Genomic DNA, 14,381 nt, shown 5'->3' on the forward strand with positions numbered 1-14,381 from the left:
CTAAGCAACCTCTAAGTTGCTTAGTTGTTTTCAGCAATCTCACTAGCAACCTCCATGCATTTTAGTTGGGCACACCTCAGTTCTCTAGGAAGCTTTCAAAGCTTTGGGCTCAAAGACAAAGAGGAGAACTGATGGCCAAGCCAGGATTAGAATCAATGACACGCTGTTCTCCAGTCCAGTCATTCCCTCCCCACCTCAATTCATACATGAAGTAGGGTACCCCAGAAAAATTTCAGATGATCCCTGATACGAGTTTGGTATGAGACGGGAGGCAAAGTTATCAGAGGATTTGGAAATACACACACAGAGTGAAGATACTCCCTGTCTTGCTCAGTGCCAAGGAATGAACTCGTTGGTGTTGGGAGACACTACGCAGGAGCCTGGTAGTCACACATGGGTGTTGGTCCCACCACCACTACGGAGCGAGGCTTTGGAGATCTCGGTGCTGACAGTGGAGAGCGGGAAGCTCTCATACTTATCCTTCTCACTGCTGCAACTGCAGCGATACAGCAAGGCCTTGACTTCCTTTTGGAAATTGCTGTTGAGGAAACCGTAAATGATGGGGTTGATGCAAGTGGACGCCATGGCTGCCAGATGGCAGAGGGAGAAGATGAAGTTGTGGTAACACACAGAGATCTTCTCATGGTCCCAGTCATACAGGGCATTGAAGACAGTGAGAGGAAACCAGCAAGCGGCGAAAGCCACAACAATGCATGCCAGCATGATGTTCACCTTCCTGTGGCTGGTGGCCCGGGAGCCATCTTTGGCCCGCTCCACCATGTCCTTGCGGCGCTGGAGGCGCAGGAAGATGCGGAAATAGCAGGCCATGATGAGGAACAGAGGCAGGCAGTACTGGAAGAGCAAGAGGAAGGTGGTGTAGGCAAGGCGATGCTGGTCTGACGGCCAGTGCTCAATGCAGGCCAGGTGGTTGGCAAAGGGGTCAAAGGGAAGGCTCAGGTTTTGGAAGGGCTCGTTGGTCAAGATGGTGAAGGAGAGGAAGGGCAGGGAAATAAAGCAAGCCACCACCCAAGTCAGGGCCACCGCCAAGTAAGCATGGTTGGCTGCTGGCTTCCACCCTGTCGGGTTGATGATGAGCTGGTGCCTCTCCAGGGCAATCCAGGCGAGGGAAAGGATGGAGACAGTGACGGAAACACACTGGACAAAGGGGCTGGCCTTGCAGAGCACTTCGCCCAAGATCCAGCGGTCCATCAGGGTGTAAATGACTGTGACGGGCATGCAGACGAGGGACATGAGGATGTCGGAGCAGGAGAGGTTGGCGATGAAGATGTTGGTGACGTTCCTCATCTCCTTCTGCTGGATGATGACGCACACCAGGCAGAGGTTTCCAATCAGCCCCACGGCGATGACTGCGCTGTATGCCACAATCAGGAAGGTGCCGTTCCCCACAGAGTCACTGCAGGACATGTCGTTTTCTTCCAGCAGGCTCAGCTGCTCTGAGAAGTTCAGGTAGAGGAGGTTCATCAGCTGGTCCATTGTGCTTTCCCACCCTGCAACCTTAGAGATGGAAGGATTGTTCCTCTCTGGAGCTGGCTGTGAGCCGCGGCAACAGCCGTGCCTCTCTAGGAGATACTGTGCACACCCAGGAGTTATCCTGTGCCAAAGAAGAAGACATCAAGAGAGTAGGAGGAATGTATTTATTTACTACATTTAAATCCTGACTTTCTTCCATGGAACTCGGAGGAGAATGAGGGCAGAAACGGGGCCATTCCACCAGCCCTGATGAAAGACTTAATTTTCATTCCTCTTCCTTCCCCATTCCTTTTTCCTTGTGTGCTGTGTCTCTTTAAAATATAAGGCTGCAGGTAGGAACTGTCTTATTTTACTGATTGGGTGTAAGCTGCTCTGGGAGCCTTTTTGGCTGAGAAGCAGGATAAAAATACTTTTATTAATTATTTTATTCTATTTATTAACTCAAGGTATTATACATGGTGAATACATGGGGTTCCCAGGCAGTCTCCAGACTCTGACCAGGTCCAATTTGGATGACTTGGCTTTGTTCCCATATGTTTTAGTCATACACTTCTATGATCCTACCTTATCCTAAAAGTCTGGGCTCAGAAACAACTTGTTCAATTAAAATAGCAAAAAATACCATTCAGTATTTTGAAATGCCACTTTCCCGTGGTTGCTATTTACACAGGCATATGGTTATGAGAGCAAATTCTCTACCTGCAGTGAAGCAGAATTCCCATTCATTTCAATGGGGCGTAGGAAAGGAGACTCTCTCAGAGACCTTTGTCAAAGTGACTGGGTATTCTCTGTGCCTTGCCAGACAATTCCCTGCCCTGCCCCTTTGCACAATAAGGGCATAGTTATTACTCATTTGTTGTAATGGATCCAGATCTCTTTCCTAAAAGAACCACTTCTGTTACAGGAATATGTAGTTTCTTCTCACATTTTTCCAGGACACAAAATGCAATATTTTGTCACTGGGAAAATGCAATTTCTCCTCCCATCTGCCCTTATCAAGCCTACCAACTGTTATAATGTAGCCTTGCAATAAAGTCTACAAAAGTTACTTGCCCACAATTTTTTTACAAGCCCCTTGCCTATACATAATCATTTGCACCACATCAAAATTCTGCAAGATAGAAAGAGCTGAGTCTTATGAAAGCATTCCTGCCCAATCACCTGGAGGCAATTCTTACTCACCACAGGTGAGCGGCTATTTACAAGTCTGTGATAGCAACTGTTGTGTACAATATTGTTGCACAAATATCATGAGCACCTACCTACCTGTTAGTGAGTCCTGCATGTCAGTAGCAATTAACAATAATGCACCCCCAGTTTTTATGTATCTGGCACTGTATGAAGTTTTAAATAACATTTTATTTCTTACTTCTGTCAAGGGTGAGAGCTTGCCCACCATTCTAATGCAGGATGCTCAAGTAGTTCCTTAAATTGTAAAGGGGGGGGGGGAATGCAACCAAGGCCAACCTTTGTGCCTGCATCAATGCTGTACCATTTCATGGACTTCTTGTTTTATTTTTTAATAATGTTGATTATTTGGAGGCTGTGTATGCCCTCTCTTTCCTGCACCGCAGTGCACAACCCACCCCTTTAAGAAAAAGCAGCAAAGGGCTATTCCCCCATCCTTCCCTTTAGATCCCTAAATCTGCATCTGATTGCAGGAAGGGACAGATAAATGCAAAGTACACTTTTCTTTTGGAGCATTAACCTGGACACTGACACGCCGGCTGTTATCCCTTGGGATGTCACTGCTAAGGAATAGCAGATCACCGGTCTCTCCCCAGCCCACCCCAGCCCACCATGCCTTCTGCCAGCCCCTGCCCAGGTGGCAGCTCGGTGGCAGATTTCTAGATCTCTTGAGAGAGGGCACAGATATTTTCTAGAGCTGGCTGGGCTTCCTCCGCTCTGCCCCAGCTCCGAAGGCTTAGCTCGGCAAAGCCCTGAGCTTGGCAGAAAATACTGGGCACCTCCAGAAGGAACAGCCGGCGCATGGATATTACATAAGTTATACTGATGTTGCTACAGGGTCGAGAGTGAGGATGGGAGTGGGGCAGCGGTCCAGCAGGCGAATGGATGGATAGACGGATGGTGCAGCGCCCAGAGATATATGAAGCACCCCCCACCACACCCACCCCTCACTCACCGAACACGCGGAACTAGTTCACAGCGCCGAGCATGGTGCCAGCTCAGCCTCGCCCGCCCGCCGGCAGTCCTCGCCCTCTCAGGCGGCTGTGCTCTGAAGGATGCTGCGATGCTGCGCACCCTCCCGGCACACGTGAGTGCGTCTCCCAGCTCCGGCTTCCTCCTCCTCCTCCTCCGCCACCTCGTCTCGCTGTTTCTCCCTGGATAAATGAAGCGCGTCAGGTTGGGGGGAAAGGCAGAGACGGAGAGACAGGTCCAGCGGAAAGGCTGCCTTAAGAAGGCACAGGACCCCCGCCCCCCCACTCACACACGCCAAACTCCACCCCTGGCCACGTGGGGGCCACTCCCGCCCCGCCGCCCCGCCGCCCCGCGCCGGCTCGCCCGCCCGCCCGGCCGCCCAGCGGCGCTTCCAAGCTCCCGATGTGAGGCTCGGACGTGAGACGAAGGATGCCGCATGCGGGGGCGGAGACGCGGCCCCGATCCAGCGCGGGGGCAGTCCCGCCGCCCCGTTCCGAGTCGGCGCTCTGGGCGCAGGCGAGCATTGGCCAAGTGGGAGCCGAGCCCGGGGCCCCGCGGGAAGCCCTCGAGAAGCCCGCTGGCCGGCTGCGTTCCGCCCTCCCCGGGGGCTAGGGCGATGCTGGAAACAGCGAGGACGCCTGCCTCCCGCCCGCGGCGCCCTTTGGCGGCACGTGCCGAAAACACACACCAGCTCTTGCCCAGAGGGGAACCACCAATGCCCACGGGGAAATGCAGGCTTCTAGGGGCCCATACAAGGCCTTTACTTGCCCAAAGGAAGATCCTGAACGCCCACAGGGAAACCTAGGCTGCTACCTATGGGTCTTCCTATGGGCAAGTAGAGGACTATGGTTCCCTATGGGCATTCAGGAGCTCCCTACGGGCAAGTAGAGGCCTATGTTTCCCTATGGGCATTCAGGATCTTCCTATGGGCAAGTAGAGGCCTATGTTTCCCTATGGGCATTCAGGATCTTCCTATGGGCAAGTAGAGGCCTATGTTTCCCTGTGGGCATTCAGGATCTTCCTATGGGCAAGTAGAGGCCTATGTTTCCCTATGGGCATTCAGGATCTTCCTATGGGCAAGTAGAGGCCTATGTTTCCCTATGGGCATTCAGGATCTTCTTATGGGCAAGTAGAGGCCTATGTTTCCCTATGGGCATTCAGGATCTTCCTATGGGCAAGTAGAGGCCTATGTTTCCCTATGGGCATTCAGGATCTTCCTACGGGCAAGTAGAGGCCTATGTTTCCCTATGGGCATTCAGGATCTTCTTATGGGCAAGTAGAGGCCCATGTTTCCCTATGGGCATTCAGGTTTTTCCTATGGGCAAGGAGAATCCTATGTTTCCCCGAGGGCATTCAGAATCTTCCTGTGGGCAGGTAGAAGCCTCTGTTTCCCTGTGGACATTTATGGTTTCCCTATGGGCAAGTACTGTCATTTGTTTTAGTGTGTCCCCCTCTTGGCAAGGCGAAAGACAGAGACCCTCGTGATACACATAAATGGGCTTGGAGGGGAGGGGGCTGCCACATTTTCCTCTTCCGCTGCAGCATGGGTGTGAAATTGTATTACACTGGAGCCCTGGTGGGGGTGGGGGGGCAACGAGGGTGCAGAGTCTTCCTGTCCCATCCCTCCTGGCTAGAGACTGGAGGTGCCTTCAGGACGCATCTCCAACCCTGCAGTGCCCATCTGCCTGTACACACTCTTTGCCTAGCCTCCCCCACCCGGGTGCCTTCCAGATATGTTTGACTCAATGCCCAGCACCCCCACCAGCATGGGTCCAACACATTCGGAGCATGCCGGGGGGGGCTGCCTTCGCCTGCTTCCGCCCCCTTGCCAAAGGCTGGGAAGGAGGTTGCAGTCCCACACATCTGGCCAGGGCCTAAGAGCACTGCTTGCCCACTTCCAAGCAGCAGCAGTATTCATGGCAACGGGAGCATCACCCGGGCAAGGGGTCTCCAAAGAACACCCACCCCCACCCTGCAGACCCAGTGTCTGCATCCTCAACCACCACCCAGGGCAGCTTACAATATATTTGATAAATAAATAAATAAATGCAGCCCAAATCATAAAAATCAAAACTTATCAGGTCACAATGGATAAAAGAGCCTTAGAAACAAGAGGTCGATTCAATATATCTTCCAAGCTGACACAAAGAAACATCTTGGCCAGGTGGCAGAAGGTAAGAAGACAGAGCGCCAGATATGCCTTCCATAATTGTGACAATAATATTGTCAGGTTAAGTCAGTATTACCAACCTCATATTGCAGATGGTGGAGTGGGACTGAGTCACATTATAATAATTAAATTGTATCATGCCCTTCAACAAGTCCCCAGGATGGCTTATTGTTGTTGTTGTTGTTCAGTCGTTCAGTCGTGTCCGACTCTTCGTGACCCCATGGACCATAGCACGCCAGGCCTTCCTGTCCTGCGCTCTCTCCCGGAGCGTGCTCAAGTTCATATTCATTGCATCCGTGATGCTATCTAGCCATCTCATCCTCTGCCGTCCCCTTCTCCTTTTGCCTTCAGTCTTTCCCAGCATCAGGGAGTTTTCTCTTCGCATTAGGTGGCCAAAATATTGGAGCTTCAGCTTCATTATCTGTCCTTCCAATGAGCACTCAGGGTTGATTTCCTTTAGGATGGACTGATTTGACCTCCTTGCAGTCCAGGGGACTCGTAAGAGTCTTCTCCAGCACCACAGTTCGAAAGCATCAATTCTTCGGCGCTCAGCCTTCCTTATAGTCCAGCTCTCACAGCCATACATTACTACTGGGAAAACCATAGCTTTGATTAGACGGACCTTTGTCGGCAAGGAGATGTCTCTGCTTCTTACTATGCTGTCTAGGTTTGCCATAGCTTTCCTCCCAAGGAGCAAGCGTCTTTTAATTTCATGGCTACAGTCACCGTCTGCGGTGATCTTGGAGCCCAAGAAAGTAAAATCTGTCACTGCTTCCATTTCTTCCCCTTCTATATGCCAGGAAGTGATGGGGCCAGATGCCATGATCTTCGTTTTTTTAATGTTGAGTTTCAAACCAGCTTTTGCACTCTCCTCTTTCACCCTCAACAAGAGGCTCTTTAGATCCTCCTCGCTTTCTGCCATTAGGGTGGTATCGTCTGCATATCGGAGGTTGTTGATAATTCTCCCAGCAATCTTAATTCCGACCTGTGATTCATCCAACCCGGCATTTCTCATGATGTATTCTGCATATAAGTTAAATAAGCAGGGTGACAATATGCAGCCTTATCGTACTCCTTTCCCAATTTTGAACCAATCGGTTGTTCCATGTCTGGTTCTTACTGTTGCTTCTTGACCGTCGTACAGGTTTCTCAGGAGACAGGTAAGGTGGTCTGGTACTCCCATCACTTTAAGAATTTGCCACAGTTTGTTGTGATCCACACAATCAAAGGCTTTAGCGTAGTCAGTGAAGCAGAAATAGACGTTTTTCTGGAATTCTCTTGCTTTCTCCATGATGCAGCGAATGTTGGCGATTTGATCTCTAGTTCCTCTGCCTCTTCGGAACCCAGCTTGTACTTTCGGTAGTTCTCGGTTCGCATACTGCTGAAGCCTAGCTTGTAGGATTTTGAGCATCACCTTGCTGGCATGTGAAATGAGCGCAATTGTGCGGTAGTTTGAACACTCTTTGGCGTTGCCCTTCTTTGGAATTGGAATGTAAACTGACCTTTTCCAGTCTTGTGGCCACTGTTGAGTGTTCCAGATTTGTTGGCATATTGAATGCAGCACTTTAACAGCATCATCTTTTAGGATTTTAAATAACTCGGCTGGAATACTGTCATCTCCGCTAGCTTTGTTGTTACTAATGCTTCCTAAGGCCCACTTGACTTCACTCTCTAGGATGTCTGGCTCAAGTTCAGTGAGCGCACTATCATGGCTATCAGGGACATTCAGATCTTTCCTGTATAGTTCTTCTGTGTATTCTTGCCACCTCTTCTTAATCTCATCTGCTTCTGTTAGGTCCCTGCCTTCTTTGTCCTTTATCATGCCCGTCTTTGCACAAAATGTTCCCTTGAGATCTCCAATTTTCTTGAAGAGATCTCTCGTCTTTCCCATTCTGTTGTTTTCCTCGATTTCTTTGCATTGTTCATTTAAGAAGGCCTTCTTGTCTCTCCTTGCTATTCTCTGGAACTCTGCATTCAGTTGGGTATATCTTCCCCTTTCTCCCTTGCTTTTCGCTTCCCTTCTTTTGTGAGCTACTTGTAAAGCCTCATCAGACAGCCACTTTGCTTTCTTGCATTTCTTTTTCTTTGGGATGGATTTCGTTGCTGCCTCCTGAACAATGTTACGGACCTCCGTCCATAGTTCCGCAGGCACTCTGTCTATCAGGTCTAATCCCTGAAATCTATTTCTCACCTCCACTGTATATTCATCAGGGATATGATTTAGGTCATACCTGAACGGTTTAGTGGTTTTCCCGACGTTCTTCAATTTAAGCCGAAATTTTGCAAGAAGCAGCTCATGATCTGAGCCACAGTCAGCTCCAGGTCTTGTTTTTACTGACTGTATGGAGCTTCTCCATCTTTGGCTGCAAAGGACATAATCAATCTGATTTCGATATTGACCATCTGGTGATGTCCATGTGTAGAGTCGCCTCTTGTGCTGTTGGAAAAGAGTGTTTGCTATGATCAGCATGTTCTCTTGGCAAAACTCTATTAGCTTTTGTCCTGCTTCATTTTGTACACCAAGGCCATGCCTGCCTGTTATCCCGGTGATTTCTTGACTTCCTACTTTAGCATTCCAATCCCCTATGATGAAGAGGACATCTTTTTTTGGTGTTAGTTCTAGAAGGTGTTGTAGGTCTTCATAGAACCGATCAACCTCAGCTTCTTCGGCCTCAGTGGTTGGGGCATAGACTTGAATTACTGTGATGTTGAATGGTTTGCCTTGGATTCGTACTGAGATCATTCTGTCATTTTTAAGATCGTACCCCAGTACTGCTTTTCCCACCCTTTTGTTGACTATGAGTGCTACTCCATTTCTTCTAAGGGATTCTTGCCCACAATAGTAGATATGATGGTCACCTGAATTAAATTCGCCCATGCCTGTCCATTTTAGTTCGCTGATTCCCAAGATGTCGATGTTCAATCTTGCCATCTCATGTTTGACCACCTCCAGCTTACCTTGATTCATTGATCTTACATTCCAGGTTCCTAAACAATATTGCTCTTTACAGCAGCGGACTTTCTTTTCAGCACCAGACACATCCACAGCTGAGTTCCTTTTGGCTTTGGCCCAGCCCCTTCACTCTTTCTGGCGCTACTTGGAAATACCCTCTGCTCTTCCCCAGTAGCATATTGGACACCTTCCGACCTGAGGGGCTCATCTTCCGGCGTCATCTCTTTTAGCCTTGTGATACGTTCCATGGGGTTTTCTTGGCAAGAATACTGGAGTGGGTTGCCATTTCCTTCTCCAGTGGACCACATTTTGTCAGAACTCTCTGCCATGACCTGTCCATCTTGGGTGACCCTGCACGGCATAGCTTATGGCTTCACTGAGTTACGCAAGCCCCTTCGCCACAACAAGGCAGTGAAGCCAGGATGGCTTACAAATGATAAAATGCAATAAAGATACAACAAACCATTTTAAATGCGAAACATGCCAAAAGATATATAGCAGCAACAAAACAGCATAAAAATCTTTAGCAGAGATAAAGAGATATTAAAAGACCTGGGAGAATACAAAGTAGGTGCCAGGTGAGCCTTCCTGGAGAAGAGTATTCCATAATTGGGGTGCCACCATGGAAAAGCTCCTTCCCTCAGTAACCACCTACTGCACCTCAGATGCTGGGGGCACCCAGAAAAGAGCCTCAGAAGATCTTACAGTCTGGGTAGGTACGTGGGGAGATAGGACCAGGGTATCTGATGGACTGGCTAAGCGGTGAAGGGCTTTAAAGACTAAAACCAGCACTTGAAGTGGCTGGAAAGTACCGGGAGCCATTGCAACTAATGAAGTCCTGGTGGAGATAATCAATAGTGGGGTTTTTCCAGAAGGTGCTTTGAAAGAGGGATTGCAGGTTCTGGTGTGTACATTCATTCCATTTCCCCCTCTCAAAGAGAGGTTTTGCAGGGTTTTTGGTACCAATTAAAAAAACTGCTAAACTGACTAGGGTGGCCCCTTGTGAATTGTCAAAAAAAGAGGGCATGCATCACCAAAAAAGAGGGCAGTTTGTGCATACATTTTGTATATACTAGTGTATATGTATAGATGCAACATTAGAAATAATCACTAGAATTTAAATAGAAATACAACACATCTCATGGTATAGCGTGGAAGACAGTGACTGGGTTTGTATGTGCCTTGCTCAGTCTGCTGTCCAGGTGCTGTTGATGGGCAACTTCAAGGCCCAGCGCTTCCTGCTGATGGTTCTTTACCTTTGAACTGGACTTGGACTCCACAGACCTTCAAATAGAGGACACCTCCAACCGCTTAGAGATATTTTTAAAGTATGGTGATATATAAACCCACTAAATAATAATTTTTTAAAATGGAGGACAGTCCCCTGGCAGCCCCTCCAGCAGAGGACTGTAAAAGAGGACACAAGGCCAGCCTAGAACTAACCTGCCTTTTCACTTACAGGTGGAAGTCTGTCTACGGTGGAGCAACATCAGCTGGTTTCCCAGGGGGATAATGAGAAACTTTGGCGCCGGCAATACAAATATCGCTGCTGGGATTCAGAGCACACACTCCTGCTTAACGAGAGGGCCAATCTGTAGTGATATTCATCTCAGTGGAAAGCAGGCCTTGGCGCTGATGTAATTTTCTGAAGCAGCAAGCACCGTTGCTAGGAGGGAAAGGCTGCCTTGTGTTTCAGGAGCACGTTTTCCAGGGCTTTCTTCCATTATCCATGCACTGACCTGACTCCATTCAGCTGTGCGTCGCACGATGTCAAAGCCTGTGTCAATCAGCAAAGTTGGACCAGAAATGACACCTACAAAGACCTTGTGATTCAGGTTTAATTTGAAGCAATTCTCATCAAAGCTTAAGTCAGTCATTCAGTTCTCTTCAAAGCTTAAGTCAGTCCTTCAGTTCTCATCAAAGCTTAAGTCAGTCTTTCCAGTTCTCTTCAAAGCTTAAGTCAGTCCTTCAGTTCTCATCAAAGCTTAAGTCAGTCTTTCCTAACCAATGCTGGCTGGGAATGATGGGAGTTGCAGTCCACCACATCTGGAGAGCATTAGTTTGGGAAAGACTGGCTTAACCCAACGCCAGTTAGCCCTGGAACACAGAGTGAAACATAAGGAAGAGAATGCAATTGGGCACATGCAAACCATTTGTTCCTAACCGTGGAGTAACCAGACGCAGCTGCCCCCCGCTGCCCCACATCTCGAACAAGGGGCAAAGGCTTCCAGCTCATCCCAGGACTTTGACTTCAAGGCACATTGCAGAGTTGGTTCACCTTGGCGAACTCCTTGAGAGTTCTGACCGCTTCTGACTGAAACCCGGAGTGGAGTCACCTCCCCACTGACTTCGGGGCCACCAGCCTCCACTGGTCTGAGCAATCGGGCAGGTCAGGGTTGGGGGTTGTTCTTGGTTGCTTGGTGACAGGGCAAGGATGTAGTCCAAGCAGACAAGGCCGAGGCCAGAGCAAGCAGGCCAGGTGTCGAGGGGCTAGAGGTAGGGGCATAACCAAGGACAGGGCCGGGCATTGGGAGGAAGCGCACAGGCATGCATACAGGGTGTGCCCAGTGTGCCAGCCACACCCTAATGCCTAAAAAAAAAAGTGGCTTCGCATTTTAATTTAATCACATGATATGCTCTTTTAGTTTTAAATTTGGTATTTTGTGTCTCATTTGTTAAGTTTGTATTTCTAAAGTAAAGTTTAGTTGTTAATTTTTTTTTAAAACTTGAGTTTACTCAAGTTTTAGTTTCTTTAGTTTGTTTGATGAATAAAAATAATGGCTTCTATGCAGAGTATTTAATAAATGTTCGCCTTAAAAAAAAATTCCCTGGGTGCACACCCGAATGACATGTGCTGCGCACGCCTATGAGGAAGAGGAGGAGGCATCTGCTGCTGCTCACAGCAAGTTGCTCAGACTGACAGGGCAGTCCTGCAGCCCAGGTTTCCAGGGCCTAAACGAGCCAGGTTTGGCCCTTGGGCTCAGAGGATCATTACTGCCATGTAGGTGGCAACCTTGCACTGCCACACTAGCCAGGTTTGCAAAGGAGGCAAAGTGCCTGTGACACAGCAGGGAAAGTGTTGGGACCCTGGCTTGTGAAGCAGGCACCTCTACTGGGTGCCTACCCAGAGGTGCAGCAAGGGGCCCCCAAAGAGCCACCCGCGGAGCGGCAGGTGATGGAGATAGTGGCAAACAAGCCCAGCTTCAGTCCCTGGGCCGGTAGGGCATTCTGGGGCTGATGTTGCTTCCCAGGGGCCTGGACGCTGCCTGTTGACAGCGAGCACCTGGGCAGCAGATAGGGCAGCAGGCACACAGGTCACCTGGCTGCAGTCTTCCCGACTATGGTGACGTGCATTGCTTTTCTATTTAAATTATAGCAGTTCTTTCCAAATGTGCATCTCTCTCTCTCTAAATTAGAGAGGGGCAGCCTTTGAAAACTGTTCAGAAACTTCAGCTGGTCCAGAATGCTATGGCCAGGCTGTACTGTGGACTGGGGCTGGTTATAGGGAGAACGTGACTCTTGTGTTACAACACCTTCACTGGCTGCCGGTCTGTTTCCAGGCACAATTCAGAGCGCTGGTTATGGCCTATAAAGTCCTCTATGGCTTGGGATCAGCTACCTGAAAGACTGCCTTCTCCCATATGAGCCTGCCCGGTCCTTTGGTTGTTCTGGACAGGCCCGTCTTTTGATACTGCTGCCTTCAGGGGAGTGCTTGGTGGCGATGTGAAGAGAGCCTTTTCGTTGGACGTTCCCAGGCTGTGGAACTCCCTGCCAAGGGAGGCTAGCTTCACTCCCTCTCTTCTGGGCTTCCACTGGCAGGCAGAGACGTGTAGGTGGGTCTGTTGGATTGGATGCTGTTTTCATTCTGTTACTGCTGTATTTTTAATTGCATTTCAATACATTCGTTTTATTATTGTGTTTGTTTATGATTGTAAGCTGCCTTGAGTGCCATTTTTCTTAGTAGAAAGGCGGGATACAAATCAAATAAATATTGCACATGCAAACTTTTATGCAAATCTGTGTGCTGTACTGTCCTCTTTTTTGGCAGTGCATTTCCTCTTTTTGGCAATGCATAAGTGGCCACCCTTCCTGTGCCCTTAAAATCAACTTCATCTGCAGACATTAGTGGGTAAAAATGCTTATTTTTGTGCTGTGCGGAGGTTCACAGCCAAAGAAGCTGCTGTTAAAAGTAGAAGAGCAAGCCAGTCCAGTTTGGTTCTGGTTGGTTGGCAACCTTATGTCCCTGTACTCACATCGGCTCTGTAAGGAAGGCTGGTAGTATTATCCCCATATGGTAGATGAGGCTGGAGAAACAGTGGCTTGTCTAACGCCATCTGTGTGAGTTTGTGATGGAGGCGACATTTGAACTGGTTTGCAACATTTGAGCAACCCTGATCTAGCATCCATGGCACGGCTGGAAGAGTGTGTAAACAGGCAAAGCATGGTGGGAGAAGGAAGCTGCAGCCACCTGAATGGCATGGAACCAGTGATGTCAAAAGAATTTCCTGCCATTCTCTGAGCTGGTGGTGGGGTGGGTGGGGGGAACCCAGGAGGTAACGGATGCAGCTTGACCAAGGAATGCATGGCCAGCTGGGGACTGGGGGAGGGATTTCTGCAGGGGGGGGTGTCCCTCCACATTTCCAAGAACTCTGATGGGATGCAGGAAGACATGTAAGCAGAATGCTGATCGGAAACCACAAGGAGTTCTCCCTTTGCAAAGGAGTAGATCTCACTAGACTTGAAGGAAGCCGCCTCTGGGAAGGGAGTCACAGAGTCAGTGGGTTGAAGCACAAGCAAGAATTGGATATTGCCCCAAGAGAGTGGCAAACAGTAAAATTCCTCATCAGCATCTATAGCAACATCTACATGAAACCTGCTAGGCTTAAATTGGTAAATTAATCACAAATCAAGCTTTACTTTATTAATCGGTAGGGACCAAATTTAATTGGGAGGGGGGATTTTAATAAAAGGGTCTGTGTAGGCCATTTTAAGGCAATGATCATATCAGGCATATCAAAGAGGCATAGCTAAAATGGCTGTCTGAAACAAAGTTTGCTTTTGATCTATTACTGGCAGGGAGCTTGACCTGGGAAAAAGAGAACATTATGAGAAACATTCTTGATCAATGAGGTTCATGCCCTAGACAGGTCAAAACCACAGAGTACAAGTTGGGAAATTTCTATAGAACTGTACAAGTAAGAATACGATGATGTGCAAATATGAATAATTATGAAGAGGTGAAATTAAAAGAGTACAGTAGCCAATCAGAGTACAGTATGAAAACACATCCACATACATTGTTCAAGTGTAAAACTATGGATGTCTCTACATTAAAGGAAAATCCAGGAGCCCCCTGGAGCACTTTCTTCCATCCCTGTGGCGTCATGAGAATTGGCTCATTAGACGAAGAATGTGACCAAACATCCTTTCTCAGCAGCCTGTACATCTTTCAATGAAAACCAGCGCCATCTAGCGTCTGATAAATGGCAGTGCATCCCGTTGTATTTAAATACCGCATTTAGGCTGCCTTTACATTAAAGAAAAAACCCGCAGTCCTCCTGTTGTGGAGCCTTTCCGTATTTACAGCAGGATCCCAGACAGTGACCA

The 14,381-nt window shown here is 48.6% G+C and overlaps 1 protein-coding gene across 1 annotated transcript; it reads right to left on the reverse strand.

Moving 5' to 3' along the window:
• Positions 1-296: 296 nt before the first annotated feature.
• On the reverse strand, positions 297-1,494 carry LOC146340722 (neuropeptide Y receptor type 4-2-like). Its single transcript, XM_084808206.1, has one exon. The coding sequence runs from the start codon at positions 1,492-1,494 to the stop codon at positions 388-390; it is 1,107 nt and encodes a 368-aa protein (XP_084664332.1). The 3' UTR covers positions 297-387.
• Positions 1,495-14,381: the final 12,887 nt, after the last annotated feature.

The sequence above is a fragment of the Heloderma suspectum genome, chromosome 6, assembly GCF_057233095.1.
Source record: "Heloderma suspectum isolate Gila_16-S chromosome 6, 16-S_ref, whole genome shotgun sequence".
Taxonomy (NCBI): Eukaryota; Metazoa; Chordata; class Lepidosauria; order Squamata; family Helodermatidae; genus Heloderma; species Heloderma suspectum.

Excerpts from the sequence above, each read along its gene's own strand:
- LOC146340722 (XM_084808206.1), bottom strand. The coding sequence starts at position 1,494 with ATGGACCAGCTGATGAACCTCCTCTACCTGAACTTCTCAGAGCAGCTG.